The following is a 19,382-nucleotide window of genomic DNA, read 5'->3' as shown; positions in this document are numbered from 1 at the left end:
TTTTCTATACTTTTTATTTTTTACATTTTATACATATTTCAAAATTTTAAAAAAACAATAAATAAATAAATAAATAGTAATTTTTAATATCAAAACAACATTTGTCTTTTACGTATGATGCTTTTCACCTATTTGCAAGGTGGATATAGGAGATTGATGGTAGGTTCATGAATTTTCAACTAGATAAAAATATTTAATTTTGAATTTTCAACTAGTATGTGACAACATTTTCTAGTGTTTGTCCAAAGAACTTTCACTTTCACAAGTCTTCGCGATTCTCTATTCCAAGTCTCATCTTTGGAATTTTTTGCCTTTTCCATTTTAAATTCTATTTTTTTTTTTTATAGAAAATTCAACTATTCCTTTGTTTTTTTTTTTTTTTTAATTTTACTACAAACATGAACTTCTTACAAATATCAAGAATATATATATATATATATATATATATATATATATATATATATATATATATATATATATATATATATATACATACTTTAAATTAGAAATACAACCGTTATCATTTTATGACATGATATAAAAAGCTGCTTATCGGATTTTCCCATTTTCTTCTTCACACCAAACATATCAAAATTTCATCTTATTCTCTCAAAGGTAACTTCCTTCTTCCTTTCTTCTTTCCAAGTTTACAAATTTTATACTTATTTCTTTGTGTTTTTGGTCTTTACTTTTTGGATATAGTGACGTTTCATGTAAGTTACATTTGATTGTTCAAAACCCAGATGGGTATTTTAGTACTTTTGTTAAAAATTGAAACTTTATGTTTTTTCATTCATATATGTTAATTTTCCTTTAATGGGTCTCTCATGTTTTTTGATGATTTATTAGTTAGTTTGTAGTTTGTGATATGGCCATGTGAATTGAATTGGATACTAATGAATGAAGTTTCTTGATTAGTACGTTTTGGTTTGTGTTTAGGATTTTGGTGATTGAAGATGGTTCTTGTTCTAAGTAGCTGGATTTTCAGTGTTCATGTTTTTGTTAGTTTCTTGTTGCTGATTAGTTGCGGAATAACCTATGGGACTGAAACTGATATCTTGTGCTTGAAAAATATAAAAAATTCCATCCAAGACCCAAATAATTATTTGACATCTTCGTGGAATTTCAACAATAATACTGAAGGGTATATTTGTAAATTTAATGGTGTTGAATGTTGGCATCCTGACGAGAATAGAGTCTTCAATCTCAAATTGTCAAATATGGGACTTAAGGGTCAGTTTCCTCGTGGCATAATCAATTGTTCGAGCTTAATTGGATTAGATCTTTCGGTCAACGATCTCTCTGGAACAATTCCAGATGATATATCTTCGCTTCTAAAATATGTGACATCGCTTGATCTATCTTCGAACACATTTTCTGGGAAGATACCTGATAACCTTGCAAATTGTACTTATTTGAATAGCATTAAACTTAATGAGAACCGACTCACCGGTCAAATTCCTCTAAGGTTAGGCACTCTCCCACGTATTAAGACGTTCGATGTATCTGACAATCTTTTGACCGGACAAATTCCAAACTTCACTGATGGTACAGTTACTGTAAATTATGCAAATAATCCAGGTCTTTGTGGAGGCTCATTGGGGGTTTGCAAATAATGTCTTTGTGGAAGAAGTAAAATAAGAATAAATTCTTGTATTTTTTATTTTCAAGTATTTTACATTATAACATATGTTCTGTTTATAGGATTGAGCCAAAGACTAATAGATATCTACTATAATTATTTATAACTATTACTTCTTTTTTAAAAAAACTAATCATTACTTATTATTCATTTATTCCCCTAGTTACTTCTATATTTAGGGGCCTTCTTCTACTTTTTTTTCCTTGTCACACTCTCTTGCTTGTTTTTATCTTTCGCTACGTATTATGCACTTTTATAAATGAGTATTGGGCTTAACTCATCATTACAAAACCGGCTTGTAAGATGAGGATTGCCTCTAGTATATAAACACTTAGTCAGGCCATCTCTCAATCGATATGGGACTCCTAACACACTCCCTCACGCCCAGCACTATTGGGTTTGGTGCGTGGATATAAATAATATTTTTTTTTCTACCCCAACAATTGTCAATCTATCCCAACATTAATTTTGAATGGACGAATTTACCCTCATATATAAACTAAAACCCTGAAGAAAAAAAATTTGGTTACCGGAACACTTTGGAGAAAAGTGTTCTAATATGTAAATTTTTTTTTGGTTACCGGAACACTTTGGAAAAAAATGTTCAGGTATATAAAATTTTTCTAATTTTTTTTTTACCTGAACACTTTGAAAAAAAGTGTGTAGGTATGTAAAATTTTTCCAAATTTATTTTGTTACCTACACACTTTGGAAAAAAGTGTTCAGGTATGTAAAATTTTTCTAATTTTTTTTTGTTACATGAACACTTTGAAAAAAAGTGTGTAGGTATGTAAAATTTTTCTAAATTTATTTTTTTTACCTACACACTTTGGAAAAAAGTGTTCAGGTATGTAAAATTTTTCTAATTTTTTTTTGTTACCTAAACACTTTGAAAAAAAGTGTGCAGGTATGTAAAAAAAAATTACTTTTTTCCAAAGTAATAGATAACAAAATAAATTTGGAAAATTTTTACATACTTACACACTTTTTTTCAAAGTATTCAGGTAAAAAAAAAAAAGAAAATTTTTATATACCTGAACACTTTTTTCTTCAGGGTTTTAGTTTATATATGAGGGTAAATTCGTCCATTCAAAATTAATGTTGGGGTAGATTGACAATTGTTGGGGTAGAAAAAAAATTTCGGATATAAATGATAGCTGACCCGATAACGGAAACCTGATAACAAGTGGCCCAACAGATTGTGGAGAAGCTCTCATACCATCTTAGAAATGAGTATTGGACCTAACTCATCCTTACAAAACTGGCTTGTAAGGTGAGAATTGTCTCTAATATATAAACACTTAGTCAGACCATCTCTCAACCGATGTGAGACTCTTAACATGCACTATGTTTATTTGCTTGCTTGTTTTTATCTTTCGCATGTTGTCTTATTTTTGTTTGTTATTTTATGTTCACATAACATTTATCTTCAAAAGAATGATTTCTTACATTCCCACTTTCTTCCAAGAACCAATCAAACCCTTCTGAAGTTGGAATGCTTTTTTAACATTGGTCCAAACATGGTTCATATGGAAAATTAACTTATTGAGGCTAGAAACCGTGCTCACCTCGTGTGAGAAGCTGTACTTGTAGGGACACCACCAACTCCTCATTTTCTTACGTAACTAAAAATTCGATTAATTAGAACAAAAAAATTCATAGTACTCAAATATTTATGTGCTGTGTGCCTCATAAATTATGTGAGTGTGACAAACACGAGTAGTTCTTCTTATACATTGACTCGTTGTTAAAAATGGTGAAAATTTTACACCATTTGCAAGAAAATATAAGTAAAATTCACCATTTTAAGCTAACAACAAATTTTTACTAAAAAATACAAATACACGTACTCAAATATTTAAGGTTATTTTAACATATATTTTAAGGACACGTTAATTTAAATATGAATTTTTTTATTGTGTTTAATAATAAAAAAATTGTCAAAATAAAATAATAATAATAATAATAATAAAATTTAATATTTATAAAATTGAATATACAAATTTCAAAAAAATATTTTTACATATATCTCTCCTTAATATATGTTCTTAAAATATAAGTTAGTATTCTACATAATTTTCCTATTTATTTATAAAATTGTGTTATTCAAACATTAAAATATTGACATGACGATGTATATTCTAGTACTAGTATTTATTTCTATCTTTTCTTTTCTTTTCTTTTTTGGGTAAAAAAAAGTTTAAGACTTGCCACTGCCACCAAATAGATTAGAGTCAAGTTTGTTATTTCTTTCTTTTCTATATGTATTACTTTTTATTTTCTACACTCTATACATATTTCAAAAATTCAAAAAACAATAATAAATAATTTTTAATATATAACAACATTTGTCTTTTACGTATAATGGTTTTCACCTAATTGCAAGGTGGATATAGGAGATCGATGGTAGGTTCATGAATTTTCAACTAGATAAAAATATGGATTTTGAATTGAATTTGAAGTCGGTAGTTAATCACTTCATAAGGGATGTTTTTGAATTTCATAAGGGATTTTTTTTCTTTCTTGGTAGCTTTTTTTATGATAGGATTCCAACTCGTCATAACATTTTTAGACGAAGAGTGATTAATTGCATGTGGATCTTTGTGGTGTCTCATGTGTATTTTGTGATGCACAGGTGGAATCGTCCACTCACTTGGTTATTACTTGTGATTTTTGTTTCTATGGTATAGTCTATTTAAGTGGTTAGGTTGGGAGTTTGTGAATTCGAAAAAATTATTTGGTATTTTTGAAGCTTTTCAAGGTCTTGGTGTTGGGAGGATCGAGAGTTAAGTACGTTAGATTTGACTTTAGTTTGACACACTGTTATGCAGTTAATTTGGAATTTCGTAATGTTTTGGTCTTCTCTTTTGAAAAATAGTTTATTTGATAACGAATTAACAACTCTAATCATACATGTTCCTCTTACAAACAAGAGGTGTGTTGTAAATTCGGATAGAAAACTACACCAATAATATTTTTGATGTGTGAGACAAATGAATTGAAGCAACCAAATCAAAATGGATGAACAATAATCACAAAAGCTAAAACTACCGAAAAGTGATAAAGAACACGATGAAAATTGTTTACCCAGTTCAGTCAAAACCGACATACTCTGAGAGAGACCCTCAAATCTACTATCAAACTTACTTCTTTATTACAAAGATTCATTACAAAAGAGTTACAAAAATTAGACTTCAACCCTAATTCTACCATTTTCCCAAATCTTTTCCCTTGACCAAGAGATTTCAATGATAAGTGATTACAAGGTGTTAGAAACACTTCCCCAACCCTAGAATATATCCAAAAGGAGTCCCTTTTGATCCTAGATTGATGTTGGATCTCCTCTCATAATACTAAAAAACGTGACATATATATAACACTACGCGTTTTTCCGCCCGGGACGCAGCTTTTTCCACCTGAGACGCAAATTTCCGCCCGAAGCACAAACTTTATTGCGGCCTATTCACTTCACTTTTTCTAACATTTTTTTTAACATCAATTTCAACTAGACTTTCAGCTATGGCTTGTGCTCTCTGACCCTGAGGATGAACAACATTCCTTATTAATTTTGCAATCTCATGTGCACGTGGTCTTTGTGGCAAAGGACATTGAGATAAGTTGTTTGCATTTTTATTTGTGGGTCATGTTTGAGATTGAAAGAGTTTCAAAACAGTTTAAATTTTAATATGGATTACTTCATCAAGTGGTTTATGATGGACCAGTCATGAATAACATTATAACGAATATGAATTTTACAAAATCCATGTTAGATTGAAAGTTTATATCATATAGATCATCCATAGAAAAATGTAGAAAATTTGAAAATCATTTGATATGTTATTGAGACACATCAAGATTAACGGTTTATTAAATAACGTAAATCTTGATAGGTCTCAATAACATATCAAATGATTTTCAAAAAAATTTAAAAAATTTATGGATGATCTATACGATATAAACTTTCAATCTAACAGTGAATTTCGTAAAATTCATATTTGGTAGACCACCTGTCCACGGTGGACCAACCTTAATTGTAATACAAATTTGGGGAAATAGTCATTTTATTCCCTGAATGTACAACACGCTGTCATTCTGGTCCCTGACTGAAGAAAAAATACAAAATAGTCCCCGACTCTACAATCCGTTAGTCACTTTAGTCCCTGACGTTTAAAATGACCGTTAACCTTACAAAAAAAGGCTGATGTGGCATTTTTTTTGGAGACACGTGGCACGTTGACTAGGCATTAGTTGGACATGTGGCCTGATGATATGACGAGGGACCAAAACGACAATACGAGGGACCAAAATGACAATATTTTTTTCTTCTTCATTTCTTCATATTTTCTTCCTTTCATCATTCTTCATCTTCTTCACATTTTCATCTTCATACATTCATCAATAAGACACAAAATTTCAAATCCAACTTTTTTAAAAAAATCATCAATAAAAAAATTACAAAATCTTCTAACAAAATCCCTAAATCTCAAAAATTTTAAAACGACTTTGTCTTTTCTCTCATCAACCGTCATCTAAATCCCACCAAACCCAAAACACATAACAATAGATCATCATAATATTGTTCCTCTTTTCCAACTTTCATTCTTCTCTTTGATTTTTCCTCTTTTCTCAAATGAATTCACTTCACCGCTCTCAGCTACACCAAATTGTTTATGCACTTTCACCTTCCCCTAAATCTCAACCATCAATCGATTGCTATTTACCGTAACTTTTGGAAAAATTGGAACAACCAAATTGTATAAAAAATATTTTCATTTGAGGTTTTTGCGATTTTGTTTGAAAATTTGGTTAAAATTTTACAAATTTTTTATTGATGATATTTTAAAAAATTTGGGTTTAAAATTCTGGATTTTATTGATGAATGTATGAACAAGAAGTGAGAGGAAGAAGATGAAGAAATGAAAAGGAAAAAAAGAAAAGAAAAAATATTGTCATTTTGGTCCCTCATATTGTCATTTTCGTCCCTCGCCATATCATCAGACTATTTGTCCAACTAATGCCTAGTCAACGTGCCACGTGTCCCCAAAAAATGCCACATCAGCTTTTTTGTAAAGTTAACGGTCATTTTTAACGTCAGGGACTAAAGTGACTAACAGATTCTAGAGTCGGGGACTATTTTGTATTTTTTCTTCAGTCGGGGACCAAAATAACAGCGAATTGCATTCAGAGATTAAAATGACCGTTTCCCCTACAAATTTTTTAGTTTTACTAAGAACTTTCTTTTTGCGCCTAGAGACAATAAACATTCTCCATGCAGAATATTCACTTCATCAATAGAAATATATTCTTCTCATCGATAGAAATATTCTCCTCAATAATCAAGGAGGTCTCACTTACTTGATTTAGGGAGGCATGCTTGAGATTATATTTGATGCTATATTTTAGAAATAAACTTATAAAATGACACTATATGTAATTTTATTAGAAAATATTATATTTTAGTGCATAACAATTTTTTTTACAATATAGCTAATGATTTTTTTGTTGACGAAGCTAAATTAGTCCATCCAAATTGACACCGTATAGAATTGAACTTGAGACCTTAAGGAGAAACATACTCTCAGGTCTCAAGCCAATATCACTAGACCAATCAAAGTGGGTTACAATATAGCTAATGATCTAATCTAACACCTCTGACACTATTGAAATCCCCAACCACCAGATCAAATTTAGTGGACAAAATCTAGTGGCTTAAGCGAACAATTAATCTCTAAAAAATATATTAAGAAGTGGAAAGAAAATGTTGTTTATTTTGTGTTCCTATGTGTGAAAATGATTTTCTGCTGATACATGACACTGTAACAGATAAAGGCTGTTTGATCAGAAGTGTGCGGCAGAAATCATTTCTACTAATTTTGTAAATGAGTTAATTTAATCGTCCGATTTCATAATCAACGATTGAGATGCAAAACAACATGAAATTGTATATTTTTAAATTGCAGGAAATCCTAGTCCTTCCTATGTGACAACATTTTCTTGTGTTTGTCCAATAAGAAGCCACCTCAAATTTTCAACAAAAAAAGGTAAAGTCAGCAATTGAGGAAGAACTTTCACTTTCACAAGTCTTCGCGGTTCTCTATTCCAAGTCTTCTCTCATCTTTGGAATTTTTTGCCTTTCCTTCTTTGACCCGTTCCATTTTCCCATTTCCTTCTTCACACCAAACCTATCAAAATTTCATCTTAATCTCTCTCAGGTAACTTTCTTCTTCCTTTCTTCTTTCAAAGTTTCTAACTTTATACTTGTTTCTGTTTGTTTATGGTCTTTACTTTTTGGATTTTCATCTGGGTATATGGAAGTTTCATGTAAGTTTCATTTGGTTGTTCAAAACCCAGATGGGTATTTTAGTACTTTTGTGAAAAATTGAAACTTTATGTTTTTTCATTCATATATGTTAATTTTCCTTTAATGGGTCTCTCATGTTTTTGATGATTTAGTAGTTAGTTTTCTTTTGTTCATATATTGCTGTGTGAGTTTTGTTCTAAAGTGAAGTTTTTTTTGTTTTTGTTGACTTGCTTTTGTTTTTGGATGGTTGACTTGGTTAAGGTTTGTGTGAAGTGCTGAACTTTTTTTTCTTTCTGGTTTTTGATTTTTTTATTTTATTTTCAGGGTGTGTTCTTTGTGGAGTTTATAGTTTGTGATGTGGTGTGGCTATGTGGATTGAATTGGATACTAATGAATGAGGTTTCTTGATTACTACTTTTTGATTTGTGTTTAGGATTTTGGTGATTGAAGATGGTTCTTGTTCTAAGTAGCTGGATTTTCAGTGTTCATGTTTTTGTTAGTTTCTTGTTGCTGATTAGTTGTGGAATAATCTATGGGACTGAAACTGATATCTTGTGCTTGAAAAATATAAAAAATTCCATTCAAGACCCGAATAATTATTTGACATCTTCGTGGAATTTCAACAATAATACTGAAGGGTATATTTGTAGATTTAATGGTGTTGAATGTTGGCATCCTGATGAGAATAAAGTCTTGAATCTCAAATTGTCAAATATGGGACTTAAGGGTCAGTTTCCACGAGGCATTATTAATTGTTCGAGCTTAACTGGATTAGATCTTTCGGTCAACGATCTCTCTGGATCAATTCCAGATGATATATCTTCGCTTCTAAAATTTGTGACAACGCTTGATCTTTCTTCGAACGCATTTTCTGGGAAGATACCTGATAACCTTGCAAATTGTACTTATCTGAATAGCATTAAACTTAATCAGAACCAACTCTCCGGTCAAATTCCTCTACTGTTAGGCACTCTCACACGTATTAAGACGTTCGATGTATCCGACAATCTTTTGACCGGACAAATTCCAAACTTCACTGATGGTACAGTTAGTGTAAATTATGCAAATAATCCAGGTCTTTGTGGAGGTTCATTGGGGGTTTGCAAGCTCAATGGTTCCTCGAAGAGTAACACCGCGGTTATAGCTGGAGCAGCTGTTGGTGCAGTGACTCTTGCAGCGTTAGGATTGGGTGTTGTAATGTTCTTCTTTGTACGCCGTGGTGCTTATAGGAAGAAGGAAGAAGATCCTGAAGGAAACAAATGGGCAAGAAGTCTTAAAGGAACTAAGGCAATTAAGGCAAGTTATATATTGATGCATCATTGCTCGTGACACATATGATTACAGAGAATCTATTTATTTTTCATATTAGATTCATTTTTATTTAAAGCATTAGACACTTGTTTTAGGCCCTGTTTGGATAACAACTTAATCAAACACTTATAGCATAAACACGTATCGTATTAATGGTTATGCATAAACTATTTCTATGACAAAAGATAAATTAAAAAGTCAAACTATTTTTATATAAGCTTTAAGCTGTGTTTATAAGCCATCGTAGAGAGCTTATGGAAATGAGCTGAAAACAACTCATGGTTGCCATAAGCTGTTTCTGTAAATTCTTGCAAACAGTCACACAAGTGCTTATGCCTGACTGGTAGTAGATAAACATAATTAATCCAAACATACCCTTAAATATTTTCAACAGAATCTAGTTTATTGAAAAATATTTCCATTTTGAAATACTTTCAATTGTTAATAAACATTATATATTTCCTTTTCATTGTTGCGTATATTATTTGCGATTTTGTTTTCACACTGTTGCATCAAACACATGAAAATTATATATTTGCTAATGTCTAAACCAATTAATATCAACTGATAAAGTTTCATTTTCTCTGTAAATCTTAGAAAATAAAGAATATTCTTTCTACTAAACTAATTTCGTAACATTATACATAAATCTAACTATTCTGAAATGACATCAGGTATCTCTATTTGAGAAATCAGTTTCAAAAATGAAATTGAGTGATCTCATGAAGGCTACTAACAACTTCAGTAATAGCAATATCATTGGGACAGGAAGAACAGGAACTGTTTACAAAGCTACTCTTGAGGACGGAACAGCATTTATGGTGAAAAGATTGCAGGAATCTCAACACTCTGAGAAAGAATTTATGTCTGAGATGGAGACACTAGGGAGTGTAAAACATCGTAATCTGGTTCCTCTTTTAGGTTTTTGCGTGGCCAAAAAGGAGAGGCTTTTGGTCTTTAAGAACATGCCAAATGGAATGCTCAATGATCACCTACACCCTGCTGATGGTGTGTGCACCCTCGACTGGCCTTCAAGACTCAAAATCGCAATAGGAGCGGCCAAAGGATTTGCATGGCTTCATCATAGCTGCAATCCCCGTATCATTCACCGAAACATAAGCTCTAAGTGCATCTTGTTAGACGAAGATTTCGAACCCAAAATTTCCGATTTTGGCCTTGCCAGATTGATGAATCCCCTTGATACACATTTAAGTACTTTTGTAAATGGTGAATTTGGTGAATTTGGTTATGTGGCTCCTGAGTATACAAAAACACTGGTCGCTACACCTAAGGGCGATGTTTTCAGCTTTGGGACCGTGCTTCTTGAGTTGGTGACGGGCGAAAGACCTGCAAATGTGTCTAGAGCACCGGAAACGTTTAAAGGAAATCTTGCAGAATGGATTGCTGAGCTCACAAGCAACTCAGAACTCCACAATGCTATTGACGAATCACTAGTTAACAAGGGTGATGATAACGAGCTTTTCCAATTTTTAAAGGTTGCATGCAACTGTGTTACACCAAATCCAAAGGAGAGGCCAACCATGTTTGAAGTATATCAGTTTTTAAGAGCTATTGGCAGTAAGTACAATTTCACAACCGAGGATGAAATATTGGTACCTGAAGATATCAGTGCTAATAACATGGATGAACTTATTGTTGCTAGCGAAGGAAAGTAATTGAAAAAGGTATGCAAGATATATAATAGGGTATGTGTAATCACAGTTTCTATATGTAATTATCTATTTCTTACTTTGTTGTTCTAAAATAAATGTTAGTTTTTTATTTAGTTTTTTGAGGATCTAGATCCAGTAGTGTGCTATTGATATTGAAATGTCAATATAAAATCATCAATCATGGATTTATATATAGTTGAGTTATTTTTCTATCTGTATTTTTATACGATTTCCTTGTTGTTCTGGTAATTTCTGTTGTTACTCTCCCTTGTGCCTCGACTGACAACCACCACAGATCATTTCCCATCTGGGACCAGAGAGTCTGCTCCCCCATTGTAACTTTGCGTTTTCATTTCCGGCCCTAAAACATCCATTAAGTGCCTATTTTCGCGTATATAACTCTCACATTGTTATCTAGAGACTCCTCAAACGATCCCCCGTACTCTAATCAACACATCTTCTCTGCTCGACCCCCATCTGAGCCATCACCATTGAACAGATACTAAGCTTTGGAATGAACATGTGTTGCTGAAAATGCTAGGAGTTCCAATCCAAAGCATCTTACGGCTGCTCCACGCTCGTAAATTTGTTGAGTATGTGGAAGGAAATCTGTAAAGAATTTATTCAAAAGTGTATGCTAAGAAACCTTGCAGATTCACAAATCATGCTGAACAAGTCCCTCCAAAACATGAAAATGTAGTGTTGACCATATAATTATAAAAAAAAAGTGTTGACCATATAAAAATTCTTTTAGAAATTTCGTTTGTCATATTCATTGCCACCTAATTTAACAATTTTTTTTTATTAATTTAAAAAATTGAAAGGAACTGTTTTGTCTTTTCTTTTCCTTTGTTTTGTGTTTTCATTTTCTCTTTTTTGTCCAATAGCAAGATACACTTTCACAAGTCTTCGAGGTTCTCTATTCCAAAGTCTTCTCTCAAAATTGATTTTTTTTGCCTTTCTTTGACCCTTTCCAATTCATTTTTTTTATTTTGCTTCTTCACAAACTAAATTCATTTTTTTTATTTTGCTTCTTCACAAACTAAACTATCTAAGGTTGAAATTTTTAGCCACTAAACTTTTTTTTTTGACTAATAGCCACTAAACTATTTGATAAAAAAAAAATATAAAGTTTTCAAATAATTGTATACATTTGTTTTTAGTCTAACCGATTAATCCGACCAAATTAGCCTATTACAATATCAATTTGGTTTGGTTTGAGCTTTATCCTAAAAATATGGAAATCCAGCTCAAACTGATACTTATATTATTAAATATTGAACCATTCAGAAAACATATTCAGTTAAATAATTGAATCAAATTATCAAAAAAGAAAAAAAAATTGAATCAAACTGGCATGTGAACACCCATATATAGTATGGGAGAGTCCATGAATAAAAATATATTTTTTAAATAGATTAAGTAATTGATTTCGTCAAATTTTTTTTTTATTAAGTAATTGATGTATTTGGTTATAATATAATCAGATACATAAAGGATATTTAAGGAAGTATAATAAAAAAAAAAAAATCAACCATGCATGCACAAAAAAAATCCTAATAGGCTAATATAGTATACTATAAACATCCTTCACTCATGCACACTGGTGCGAGCTTTGAATAATGCTGGCACTACATATATAAATTTATAGTATTAAATATATTTCAATTTTTAAAATATACTTAAGTATACATTATAATTAATTGTTCTCTACTGCCTTTCATATTCTTAAAATATAATATTAATATTTTTTTTTCTTCTTTATTTTCAAGAGTGTCAGCTGATTACTCTTTCTGATCTTAAACATAAGCAAATGACAAAACATATTTAATCTAAATTTAAGTCAAATACGTTCAATATTTAAAACTAAAGAAATATATATTCTCATCTTTTGGTGAGTAGTTTCTCAAAACCCGCCCGGCCGGCCCGTTGACCCCGTCATTTTTGGCGGGTTGAACCTAAATTTTGAGCTCGACCCTTTTAGTTGGCCCGTCCCGCCGAACTCGCTTAAAAAGCCGAGCGAGCACGGGGTGGGGCGGCCAGCGAGTTAATTATATAAAAATATAAAATCTATTTTTTTAGTAATGAATAGTATAAGATGACTCAACCCAATAAAATACAAGACTTATTCAAAATAAATTTAGTTTTTTTCTCCTATTCATTCATACAACCGGTGCCAAATTTAGGATTACTTGTTGCCGCTTTACTCTTTTATTGTCGTTCTCGCTTCTTTTTGTCTCTTCGGTCTTCATACTCGTTCTTTCTCTTCACCGGATTTTTAGTGTAACTTACTTTTCTTATTCTATTACTTGAATCAACATCACATACGGTGTGGTTCACATTTTTTCCCGGTTCATTAACTTAAACGCATAATCAAATACTTTCTTGATAATTAGAGTGACTACATATATGTTTATAAGTATATAATCAATGAACTTATGACATATTTCCTTGATGATTTTGTCTCATAAACTACATACATGTTTTCGTAACAACACAAGTGTCAAAATAAAAAATAAAATAAAAAATAAAAAAAACTTTTTGTTTCACGGGCCAGCCCGCCAACTCGCTTGTCTGCCATTAAACGGGACGGACTGTGATTTTAGACTCGGCCACCTAAATTTGCTCGGCTCGTACCGCTTTTAGGCGGGCTTAAGCGGGCCGAGCCTAAACGGGACGAGCTTGCCCACTTTGCCACCCCTAGTCAAAATAAGTTGTAAGGTAGTGAGAAAATATCAGTTATCATATGAGCTTGTAAGCTATAAACTATAATTTCAAAAATGTGTTTTTCCAAATAGAGCTAATTAGCATATAATGCTCTCTTAGCATTCAAATATTTCTATTACATGAAAAAAAAGAAAGGATAGAAGGGGTGTGTAGGCCTTAAGTTGGACATGTCTAAAGCATATGATCACATTGAATGAGAGTTTCATTTGTAAATGCATATCATCTGTTTGTTACTTTGTCTATGTTACTTGATGGAAGCCTTGTTGAGAAATTTAACCCACAGAGAGGTCTCTGTTAAGGTGACCTGCTATCTTGATAACATAGCTTCCAATCCAACACTTCCACAAGTAAGATTGATTCTGAAGTATGGGAAAAGCTGTGGAAGGTTAAGACGATTCCGCGACACTGGCATCTCATTTGGAGAATTCTGCATGGTAAAATTCTGGTGACAATGTCATTGTTTCACAAAGGTGTGATGTGCAGTCCACTGTTTTTTCTGCGATCAACGCCATGAAACCATCAACCATCTCTTTATGACCTGTTATTGGGCTAGACAGGTTTGGTTCGCTTCATCGCTTGGAACATTTCATTAATGGCTGCAATAATTATTACAAATTCTGAAAACGAGGTGCTGAAATTAGTTTTTACCATCTGCTATGTGATATGATGATATGGATGATACGGAAAAGCAAATGTTTTGAAAGTGTTGACAGCCCAGATGCAGTTCAGGTTGTTACTCGAGCACAAAAAGCCATCCAAGCATTTCATAATGTAAGTCTCACCATTGATCAGACCATTCCTCACCCGCGGAATGCTACAAATTGAACATAGACGCTGCACTAAACCGCAAGGAGAATAAATGTTTTGACCGCGGTTATTCAAGATAATGCAAGTGAGTTTGTAGCAGCTGCATATGTTGGCAGATTATGTTGATACAAAAGTCTGATGTAGCTGAAGCAATGGTGGTGATAAAAGGCATTGAGTTTGCAAGAGATTTTTGCTTCATGAAGTTAGTGTCGGAAATAGATTCTTTAAATATGATCAAATCAATCATCGACCATGTCATTTTTTATTCCTACACGAGAATCATTACCGAGGAATGCAAAAGTATAGCTAGCCATTTACAATTTTTTCAATTGTTACATGTTAGAAGAGTTGCTAATCAAGCGGTTCATTATTTAGCTAAGTTTGCTTTACTAATTCCGATAGCATTTGGATTGAGGAAACTTCTGATTGTATTTCGGCTGTCTATGCTTTCGATTTGATGCTAAACAGACTCATTAGTAATGAAGAACTTTCACTTTCACAAGTCTTTGCAGTTCTCTACTCCAAGTCTTCTCTCAACTTTGGAGTTTTTTGCCTTTGCTTCTTTGACCCATTCCAATTCCCATTTCCTTTTTGTGCTTCTTCTTCACAATAAACCTATCAAAATATCATCTTAATCTCTCAAAGGTAACTTCCTTGCTCTCTTCTCTTCTCATCTCAAATTTTCAAACTTTATACTTATTGTTTTGTATCTAGGATTTTGTTGAAGATGGTTCTTCTAAGTAGCTGGATTTTCAATTTTCATGTTTTTGTTACTTTCTTGTTGCTGATTAGTTGTGGAATAACCTACGGGACTGAAACTGATATCTTGTGCTTGAAAAATATAAAAATTTCCATCCAAGACCCGAATAATTTTTTGACATCTTCATGGAATTTCAACAATAATACTGAAGGGTACATTTGTAGCTTTTACGGTGTTGAATGTTGGCATTCTAATGAGAATAGTCTCATGAAACTCGAATTGTCAAATATGGGACTCAAGGGTCAGTTTCCTCGCGGCATTATTAATTGTTCAAGCTTAACAGGATTAGATCTTTCGGGTAACGATCTCTCTGGAACAATTCCAGATGATATATCTACGCTTCTAAGTTTTGTGACAACGCTTGATCTTTCTTCGAACGCATTTTCTGGGGAGATACCTGATAACCTTGCAAATTGTACTTATCTGAATAGCATTAAACTTAATCAGAACCGACTCACCGGTCAAATTCCTCTACGGCTAGGCACTCTCACACGTATTAAGACGTTCGATGTATCCGACAATCTTTTGACCGGACAAATTCCAAACTTCACTGATGGTACAGTTAGTGTAAATTATGCAAATAATCAAGGTCTTTGTGGAGGTTCATTGGGGGTTTGCAAGGCCAATGGTTCATCAAAGAGTAACACCGCGGTTATAGCTGGAGCAGCTGTTGGTGCAGTGACTCTTGCAGCGTTAGGATTGGGCATCGTAATGCTCTTCTTTGTGCACCGTGTTTCTTATAGGAAAAAGGAAGAAGATCCTGAAGGAAACAAATGGACAAAAGGTCTTAAAGGAGCTAAGGCAATTAAGGCAAGTTATATATTTAAACTATGCAATTTTCTTATTAGTTTCATTTGTGTTTTATAGCATTTTTCTTGTTTTAGGTTTTTTCAACACAATCTAATTTCCATTTTTGAAGACTTTCAACTGTTTGTCCTTCTAAGTTCTAACAATATACTGAAATGACATATCAGGTATCTCTATTTGAGAAATCAGTTTCAAAAATGAAATTGAGTGATCTCATGAAGGCTACTAACAACTTCAGTAAAAGCAATATCATTGGGACAGGAAGAACAGGAACTGTTTACAACGCTACTCTTAATGACGGCACAGCATATATGGTGAAACGATTGCAGGAATCTCAACACTCCGAGAAAGAATTCATGTCTGAGATGGAGATGCTAGGGACTGTCAAACATCGTAATCTAGTACCTCTTTTAGGTTTTTGCGTGGCCAAAAAGGAGAGGCTTTTGGTCTTCAAAAACATGCCGAATGGAATGCTCCATGATCGACTACATCCTGCTGCTGGCGAGTGCACCCTTGACTGGCCTTCGAGACTAAAAATTGCAATAGGTGCGGCCAAAGGATTAGCATGGCTTCATCATACATGCAATCCTCGTATCATCCACCGAAACATAAGCTCTAAGTGCATCTTGTTGGATGCAGATTTCGAGCCCAAAATTTCTGATTTCGGCCTTGCCAGATTGATGAATCCACTCGCTACACATTTAAGTACTGTGATAAATGGTGAATTCGGAGATTTTGGTTATGTGGCTCCTGAGTATGCAAAAACATTAGTCGCTACGCCTAAGGGCGATGTTTTCAGTTTTGGGACAATGCTTCTTGAGTTGGTGACGGGCGAAAGCCCTGCAAATGTGGCGCTCCAAACTTTTAAAGGAAATCTCGTGGAATGGATTGCAGAGCTTACAAACAACTCGGAACTCCACAATGCCATTGACGAATCACTAGTTGACAAGAGCAACGATAATGAGCTCTTCCAATTTTTAAAGGTTGCATGCAACTGTGTCTCACCATCTCCAAAGGAGAGGCCAACAATGTCTGAAGTGTATCAGTTATTAAGAGCTATTGGTGGTAAGTACAATTTCACAACTGAGGATGAAATATTGGTAACTGAAGATATTGGTGATAATAATAACATGGAGGAACTTATTGTTGCTAGAGAAGGAAATAATTGAAAAAGGTTTGCATTATGTGTAATCTGTTTCTATATGTAATTTTATATTTCTTACTCTTATGGTAATATTTGACAGTAGATTAGGAAATAGATGACTTGATTTGCAAGTTAGTTTCATTATTAACTCTGTTTTCTTCTGGTTTAAATACTGCTAACAAACTAAACTAGCAAGATAAAATGACATCAAAAGTCAAGAGGGTTATCTTATTAAATTCATAATGTCTCAAATAATCTAAATACAAATTATTAAAATCTCATCAAATTAAGGAAAAAAAAAATTATCTTTTTGTACTTCATAATGTTTCTGCATGTTTTTTCTTCTTCTGTTGTTTGTGTCTTCATTTTCTTTGATCTTTCACTATCACAAGTCTTCTCTCCAAATTGGAATTTTTTGCCTTTTCTTCTTTGACCATTTCCAATTCATTTTTTATTTTGCTTCTTCACAACAAAACTGACTGACCTATCAGATATTATCATCTTAAACTCTCATAGGTAACTTCCTTTCTCCACATCAAAGTTACAAGTCAGTCCCATATAAGATTGAAATACACCTAATTAAAATTTTAAGATGATAGAGTTTGATTACACAACATTTTTTTCTCCTTTGATGATACAAATTTACTGGCCTAGGGGTACAACAACACCAATCTATATATATCTTTAGGCTAAGATAACTTTTTACACTTTTAAAATATTCCATGCTCAAATTTTAAGACAATTTTCTTTATTAATATGCTTAACTAGTGTCCGAGACACTATTTAGCATTTTCCATATATAGAAACAAAACCTTGCGATTACAATTTACATCAACAAAGCAGAGCCATTAAATCTAATAGTAAGACAAGATCAAGATCATGGATGGTCAGGGACGGAGGTAGGAATTCAGTTTAGGGGAACTGAACATACAACAAATTATAAAATAAATCCAAAGTTAATATTTGTGAATTTGCATTTTATGAGCCACTTTTTTTTAGTTGAACTTTTTGGCCTATTTATTTTCACGTTTATTGTAATTTTGGTCTCAACTCATGCATTGTGCCTTAAAATTGCGACATCCATGCATAAAAAAAAAGGTGAATTTTAGTCTCAAAAGAAATATTTTGTCATTAAATTTAATATTGAATATTGAGACAATATAATCACTTTTTTAGTACAAAGAATACAATTTTTATTTGGAATAACATTCACTAAGATCAAATTTACAACAAATTTATAAATAGAGCACAAAAAGTTGAAATATAAAAAGGGGGCTATTTTTGTGAGTTTAAGAAAATAGAGGAATAAAAATGAAAATAAACCATTAATATAATAAAATACTATAGTATAAATTTTTTGAAAAAAAATTAAGGAGAACCGTGGCCTTTATTGGCCCCCTTTCTAGGTCCATAGTTTCCGCCATGAGGCATATCAAATGCTTGCTTGTTTTGATTTATAAGATTTGATTCCCCAAGCAACCTTCTACTACTTGCCATTTCATACGACCCTATAAAATAACATCATATACATCAAGGATTTATATAAATTTAAATTTATATACACCAACAATGTTGACATTTTCTTTCACATGATCATATATAAAATATGGTATTATAAAGCATAATTTAGTAATTAATTATCCAAAAAAGTGTAAGATGTCAATAAAGCCCTTAAAACACTCCATATAGATTTGTGTATATGGACTACCCAAAAATGTTTCTAAGAAAAAACAATTGAATATGGGAGTTTCACTTACTTGCATGAAGCTCAGAATCTCCAACTAGTTTTATGGTACACAATGAAATCACAAAAAGTATGAGGGCAACCCCAATAAGTGAAGTTGTTTTAGAAGCCATATTAGTTTGGTTTATGGTCACCATGTATTCAAGATATCCTAATTTATAACACACAAGTATATGAAGTTGGTGTTACTTGCCTTTCAAGCATTTACTATGATGAAGTTTTGTATGACTTTGCTAACCAAAAGATTAGTTCTTTTGCCAATGAAAAAATGCCAAGTTTCCAAGTAGTCAAAAGTTTTAATAATCAAACATTCTCAATACTTGAATTCACACTTAAATATAAGTGATAGAAACTTTTTAATAGTCTAAAAGTTTAAGTTGTGTTATTTAGGAACAATTTTTATTTATAAAAGACTTTTATAATTAGGGACGAATGAAGTATTCAATTTCAGTTCTTTTATAAGGAC

General features: G+C 32.4%; 3 protein-coding genes and 1 long non-coding RNA gene across 6 annotated transcripts; 3 read left to right on the top strand and 1 right to left on the bottom strand.

Annotated features, from left to right (window-relative positions):
• Window positions 1-501: 501 nt before the first annotated feature.
• LOC123883870 (probably inactive leucine-rich repeat receptor-like protein kinase At5g48380) lies at window positions 502-1,706 on the top strand. The gene is made up of 2 exons (XM_045932815.1): window positions 502-615; window positions 940-1,706. The coding sequence occupies exon 2, from the start codon at window positions 957-959 to the stop codon at window positions 1,614-1,616; it is 660 nt and encodes a 219-aa protein (XP_045788771.1). The 5' UTR covers window positions 502-615; window positions 940-956; the 3' UTR covers window positions 1,617-1,706.
• A 5,977-nt stretch (window positions 1,707-7,683) lies between these two features.
• On the top strand, window positions 7,684-11,145 carry LOC123883869 (probably inactive leucine-rich repeat receptor-like protein kinase At5g48380). 3 transcript variants are annotated; one of them, XM_045932813.1, is made up of 3 exons: window positions 7,684-7,854; window positions 8,377-9,239; window positions 9,929-11,145. In XM_045932813.1, the coding sequence occupies exons 2-3, from the start codon at window positions 8,394-8,396 to the stop codon at window positions 10,928-10,930; spliced, it is 1,848 nt and encodes a 615-aa protein (XP_045788769.1). In that variant the 5' UTR covers window positions 7,684-7,854; window positions 8,377-8,393; the 3' UTR covers window positions 10,931-11,145. The 3 variants fall into 3 exon arrangements, with proteins under 3 accessions (XP_045788769.1, XP_045788768.1, XP_045788770.1); XM_045932812.1 differs by having other exon boundaries at window positions 7,685-7,854; window positions 8,268-9,239; XM_045932814.1 differs by lacking the exon at window positions 7,684-7,854 and adding an exon at window positions 7,857-7,963 and having other exon boundaries at window positions 8,268-9,239.
• A 3,647-nt stretch (window positions 11,146-14,792) lies between these two features.
• Window positions 14,793-17,278, top strand: LOC123887449 (probably inactive leucine-rich repeat receptor-like protein kinase At5g48380). Its single transcript, XM_045936767.1, has 2 exons — window positions 14,793-16,031; window positions 16,196-17,278. The coding sequence occupies exons 1-2, from the start codon at window positions 15,189-15,191 to the stop codon at window positions 17,195-17,197; spliced, it is 1,845 nt and encodes a 614-aa protein (XP_045792723.1). The 5' UTR covers window positions 14,793-15,188; the 3' UTR covers window positions 17,198-17,278.
• Window positions 17,279-17,379: 101 nt separating this feature from the next.
• LOC123887450 lies at window positions 17,380-19,109 on the bottom strand. The gene is made up of 2 exons (XR_006801492.1): window positions 18,930-19,109; window positions 17,380-18,680 (listed from the first exon to the last, which is right to left on the bottom strand). It is a non-coding gene; the product is annotated as an uncharacterized LOC123887450 (long non-coding RNA).
• Window positions 19,110-19,382: the final 273 nt, after the last annotated feature.

Source organism: Trifolium pratense, linkage group LG5, assembly GCF_020283565.1.
Source record: "Trifolium pratense cultivar HEN17-A07 linkage group LG5, ARS_RC_1.1, whole genome shotgun sequence".
NCBI lineage: Eukaryota > Viridiplantae > Streptophyta > Magnoliopsida > Fabales > Fabaceae > Trifolium > Trifolium pratense.
This window is presented reverse-complemented; position numbering and strand designations above follow the sequence as displayed.

What these genes read in the sequence shown, in the direction of transcription:
- LOC123883870 (XM_045932815.1), top strand. Translation starts at nt 957, where the DNA reads ATGGTTCTTGTTCTAAGTAGCTGGATTTTCAGTGTTCATGTTTTTGTT.
- LOC123883869 (XM_045932813.1), top strand. Translation starts at nt 8,394, where the DNA reads ATGGTTCTTGTTCTAAGTAGCTGGATTTTCAGTGTTCATGTTTTTGTT. An exon ending in AAGGAACTAAGGCAATTAAG is followed by an intron (nt 9,240 to 9,928) that starts GCAAGTTATATA and finishes AAATGACATCAG; the next exon opens with GTATCTCTATTTGAGAAATC.
- LOC123887449 (XM_045936767.1), top strand. Translation starts at nt 15,189, where the DNA reads ATGGTTCTTCTAAGTAGCTGGATTTTCAATTTTCATGTTTTTGTTACT. An exon ending in AAGGAGCTAAGGCAATTAAG is followed by an intron (nt 16,032 to 16,195) that starts GCAAGTTATATA and finishes ATGACATATCAG; the next exon opens with GTATCTCTATTTGAGAAATC.